The sequence below is a fragment of the Sinocyclocheilus grahami genome, unplaced genomic scaffold, assembly GCF_001515645.1.
Source record: "Sinocyclocheilus grahami isolate Dianchi unplaced genomic scaffold, SAMN03320097.WGS_v1.1 scaffold1379.1, whole genome shotgun sequence".
Lineage (NCBI taxonomy): Eukaryota > Metazoa > Chordata > Actinopteri > Cypriniformes > Cyprinidae > Sinocyclocheilus > Sinocyclocheilus grahami.
In genome coordinates, this window is record NW_015506558.1 from 150,886 (window position 1) to 155,865 (window position 4,980).

Consider the following 4,980-nt stretch of genomic DNA (forward strand, 5'->3'; position numbering starts at 1 on the left):
CTCTCTCTCTCTCGCTCGCACACACACACACACACACGATGCACAAACCTCTGCATTTGAACAGTCAATAGCAAATATTTAAACTAGTAACAAAACAGTAGCTGATTCAGAAGCGCCGGATTGTCATAGCAAAGTCAGAATTACTTCCTCTCCTAGGTTCACGAAACGGTCATCTATAAAATGCATTGCTGTTCTGTTGTAAGTGATCTTAAAGATTCCTAAATGCATCTACTTCCGGAAGGCCAAATAAAATGCCTTTGCTTTCGTCTAGAAACACACAGCGTCTCCCTGACATGCTGCTTCAACACTAACTCCGGTTACTGAAACCACGCCTTCTTTCTCTGCGTGCACATTCGGGCGCATTATGCTAATATTCCCACATAGTGATGTAGATATGCGGGGGCGTGTTAGAACGAGCCGTTTTAGGGGGGCGTGGCAGAGTCTTAACTTTGATAAAGAATATCTCTTTGGTTTTGAGACTTTAGTCTTTGCAACTTCAGGGATCTTATCTATGCACAATCAGCTTGTAACACTCCAAAGAGAAAGGAAAACTTGAAATCGCATCATATGACCCCTTTAACATTCAAAGTCTTACAGTACTAAGTGTTATTCTTAATGTGGTGTACTGAAAACTAGCTAAATAAACCAGCAGACAATGCATTTATGGAACATAATGCTATTTTAACAACATACATTATTGAACACAGCAGGAAGCCATTTGTACATCTAAAAAAACAACTCTTAATCTATAACTAGCTAATTGAGGCATAATGATATTGGAATATAATAGCAAAGACCCCAAAGGGTAGGCTAAGGTAAATCATGTTAAGCTGTTATCAGTACCAAGTTTATGAAACAACAGCTTATTTTTATTACAAAAAATATATACCTGAAAAAAGTTATTTTTACACACAAGACGAAAGCTTTAATCTAAAACTAGTTAAGTAAAATGTTATATAATATATTAAGATGTCAAGGCTATTTACGGATGTTTAATCAAACATGAACTTCCCTAAAACAAGAAGAGACCCTACTTTTTGTAAAATTACTATTGTCCTTTGACAATGTATAATGTACAAAAAAAGGTGTAATTTTATGTACTTTTAGGACCCCCTGGTGGCCACGGGGGCCCTAAGCAGCCGCATCTGGCTCTGCCTTTGAGTAGACTTTTACATATATGCATCATTATTATAATTTATGTAACCTTATTATATAACCTTTTTAAATTTTTTATGCTTATATTTGGGGCTGTTTTTATTTTCTTGTTTTTCTTCATTCTGCAATACATAAACATTGCACTAACAACTTGGTAATATGGTATTTTTTAGGCTGAAGGATCATGTAACTACAGTAATTAAATATGGTAATCATTCAATACCATGGTATGCTTCAAAAACTGCAAATTATGTGTTTTGAAATGCATACTCCGTTTACTGTACTGGGTAACAGTTTTAGTAGAAATGTCATGAAAATTCATAAAGCTTTGACAGCCCCATTTCCAAAAAAGTTGGGACATTTTGTAAAATGCAATTAAAACAAGAATCTGTGATGTGTTAGTACTCTTTAACCGTTATTTACCAAATGTCCCAACTTTTCTGGAAGCGGGGTTGTACAGTATGCATAGAAATCTAATATTCAAAATCTAGTTTATGCTCGCAAATAAGTATTGAGTAAAATCACAATATATTCTTTGGAACATTCTCAGATTGTACTGAATAACACAGACCCTGAGGTTTTGCGTAAACGTGGGTGCTGCTGTTATTAAAGCAAAATGATACATTTCAAGACCTTCTAATATTCTTGTACATGTTTCAGTTCAACTTTTCACTCAAACCGATAAGCTCAAAATATAATAACGGTGTAATGGGGAAAAGGTTTCAAATAGAAGAATGCACTAATTGACTAGTGGTTTCAGGCATTTGGACCTCATTATGTTCATATATCAATACACATTTATTGGAAGTACTATATAATTACTTCTTAATGACATTTATTATAAAGTGTAATCCTGATGCTATTTCAGCACGTTTTCTTAATATGAGGCACAGGTTGGCTGATATGACGGGACGTCCCATGAGGGTTGTGGGCTGGTACCACTCTCATCCACACATTACTGTGTGGCCATCACATGTTGGTTAGTTTTTTTGAATGAAAGCATGGAAATATGCATTATTAATATCTTCCTTTTATTTGAATAAATTGCAATTGTTCTCACGTTATGCAGATGTTAGGACTCAAGCAATGTATCAGATGATGGATCAGGGTTTTGTTGGCCTCATCTTCTCATGCTTTATAGAAGATAAAAACACAAAGGTATGTTAAGCTCGCCATCTTAAAATGAAAATGAAGAGTTACTATTTTGTCACGTTTTTACCATGATTTTTCTTTCCATTTCTCTTGTAGACTGGTAGAGTTCTGTACACCTGCTTCCAGTCTGTACAAGCCCAGAAAGGCTCAGAGTAAATAATGTTCTTTTTATTTTAAAAACGAATTCATTTAAAAATAAAGAACAATTTTACATTTTTAGTTTTGCAACTCCATACAATATACATAGGCATAATTTACATGTGTCTACAAAACTTATTTCAAGCATTTAAGCATAAGATTACTAGTTTATTAAGTGTGTGTTTTATTTATCTGATCACTCAGTATTTGATTAATTGTTTTAACTGCTTCACTGCTTCAAGTCGAGGCTGTTGAGCTTTTTGTGGTGTGCTAGAAATAGTCTTCTGTGCAGTGTTTTTGCTCATAAATATGGAGATTGCATTCCTCTTTTATGACAAGGTATGAACGGATTGAGATCCCCATCCATGTAGTCCCACATGAAGCCATTGGGAAAGTATGTCTGGAGTCTGCCGTGGAACTACCCAGAATCCTCTGTCAAGAAGAACAGGATACATACAGAAGGATTCACAGGTATTCCTTGTTTCAGATTATTTTAAAGGGGTCATATGATGCGATTTCAAGTTTTGCTTTCTCTTTGGAGTGTTACAAGCTGATTGTGCATAGATAAGATCCCTGAAGTTGGAGGGATTTTTATCAAAGTTAAGACTCTGCCACACCCCCCTAAAATGCCTCATTCTAACACGCCCCCACATATCTACATCACTATGTGGAAATATTTGCATAATCCCACCCAAATGTGCACGCAAAGAAAGAAGGCGTGGTTTCAGTAACCGCAGTTAGTGTTGAAGCAGCATGTCAGAGAGACGCTGTGTGATTCTAGGTGAAAGCAGACCTTCCGAAAGTAGATGCGTTTAGGAATCTTTAAGATCATAATAATCCATGGCTACATTTCTTTGTAGATATGTTTCAGATTATTTAACTTAGTAAATGGCTACTTCATGCAATATTTTCTTTTTTTGCACCAATATTTCAGTTTAACTCATCTGGATCCAATCACAAAGATACATAATGGATCAGGTAATGTAATTATCAAATCTACTCTGTATTTCCTGAAGGAAGTAGTAGTGCTTGCATGGCAGCAATGTAGAAGTGTTAAAATAAAATCAGAGCTGTTTTCTCGTCGTCATGACACTTGGTTTTTTATTTGCACTCAAATTAATCTGTGACCACATTTTTTCCAGTATGTCAGCTGTGGATTGTTAAATAAGATCAAACACATTCTACATGCAAATTGCATAGATCAGTCAATTCATAATGCACAAAGATTAGTTTTTAAATAAAAGATCATTTGTCAATGTATTATTTCTAAAATGTTTTTGTGTATAGTGTGGGACTAACCTTATTTCACAAATATGAAGTTTGTCAAATTTAGAACCATTTCTACAGTGTATAATGTTTTGTATGTATGTGTGCTTCTCAGTGTTCACTAAAAACCTGTGCAGTCAGATGTCGGCCATAAGCGGCCCGCTGCTGCAGTGGCTGGAAGATCGACTGGAACTGAATAAACATAGTATCATCAAACTCCAGAAAGAGAAAGAGCGACTGACACAAGAATTGGCTTCATTATAAGGAGAATAAAAGGAAGCAATGAGAGTTTTAACAAATCTGCCCTACTGCCATATTTGAATCAGGAATCGATGGGAGGGCAAAGACAAGATGTCTGTAATTTCACATTTTGGGACCTCAGCACATTTCTAATGCTGTGTCTCAGTGCTTCCATCCAGAGATTTGAATTACTGTCTGACTCTTGTCGTGTGTGTGTGTGTGTATATATATATATATATATATATATATATATATATATATATATATATATATATATATATATATATATATATATATATATATATATATATATATATATATATATATATATATATATATATATATATATATATATATATATATATATATATATATATATATATATAAAGAGTTCAAATGCAAAATCCTCCTAAGTGCTGTCTGAAATTTTCATCTAAAATGAGCATTTTTATCAGGCTCCTATATTTATGTTCAATTATTTCACTTTAATGGCATAGAAAAGGCCTATAAATTGCCATTAAAGTAAAATGACTGAACCCAAGCATAGGAGCCTGATAAAAATGCTCATTTTAGATGAAATTTTCAGACAGCACTTAGAGGGTTTTGCATCTGAATTGAACTCTTCATTCATATATATATATATATGAGTGCTGTCAAACGATTAATCGCGATTAATCGCATCCCAAATAAACGTTTTTGTTTGCATAATATATGTGTGTGTACTGTGTGTATATTATGTATATATAAAGACATACAGCATATTATTTTGAAAATATTTACATGTATATATTTATATTCATATAAATTGTATCATACATAAATATATTTAATATATAAACATAACATTTTTCTTAAATATATACATGTGTATTTATATACAGTATACATAATAAATATACACAGTACACACACATATTATGTAAACAAAAAGTTTTATTTTGGATATGATTAATCGCAATTAATTGTTTGACAGCACTAGTATATTAAATTTCTTAGAGTTGAGGAATACAAGAAGTGATGTATCATAAG

General features: G+C 33.3%; 1 protein-coding gene across 2 annotated transcripts in view; it reads left to right on the forward strand.

Annotated features, from left to right (window-relative positions):
* The window catches only part of LOC107569767 (lys-63-specific deubiquitinase BRCC36-like), a 5,189-nt gene extending 993 nt beyond the window's left edge, over positions 1-4,196 (forward strand). The window contains exons 3-8 of one of the 2 annotated variants that reach the window (XM_016255923.1): positions 2,047-2,134; positions 2,225-2,313; positions 2,404-2,459; positions 2,785-2,916; positions 3,380-3,423; positions 3,827-4,196. In XM_016255923.1, the coding sequence (XP_016111409.1) occupies positions 2,047-2,134; positions 2,225-2,313; positions 2,404-2,459; positions 2,785-2,916; positions 3,380-3,423; positions 3,827-3,975 (558 nt within the window). In that variant the 3' untranslated portion in view covers positions 3,976-4,196. Of the gene's footprint in view, positions 1-2,043; positions 2,135-2,224; positions 2,314-2,403; positions 2,460-2,784; positions 2,917-3,379; positions 3,424-3,826 lie in introns of both variants that reach the window. The other variant, XM_016255924.1, reaches the window with a different exon arrangement.
* The last annotated feature ends 784 nt before the right edge of the window (positions 4,197-4,980 follow it).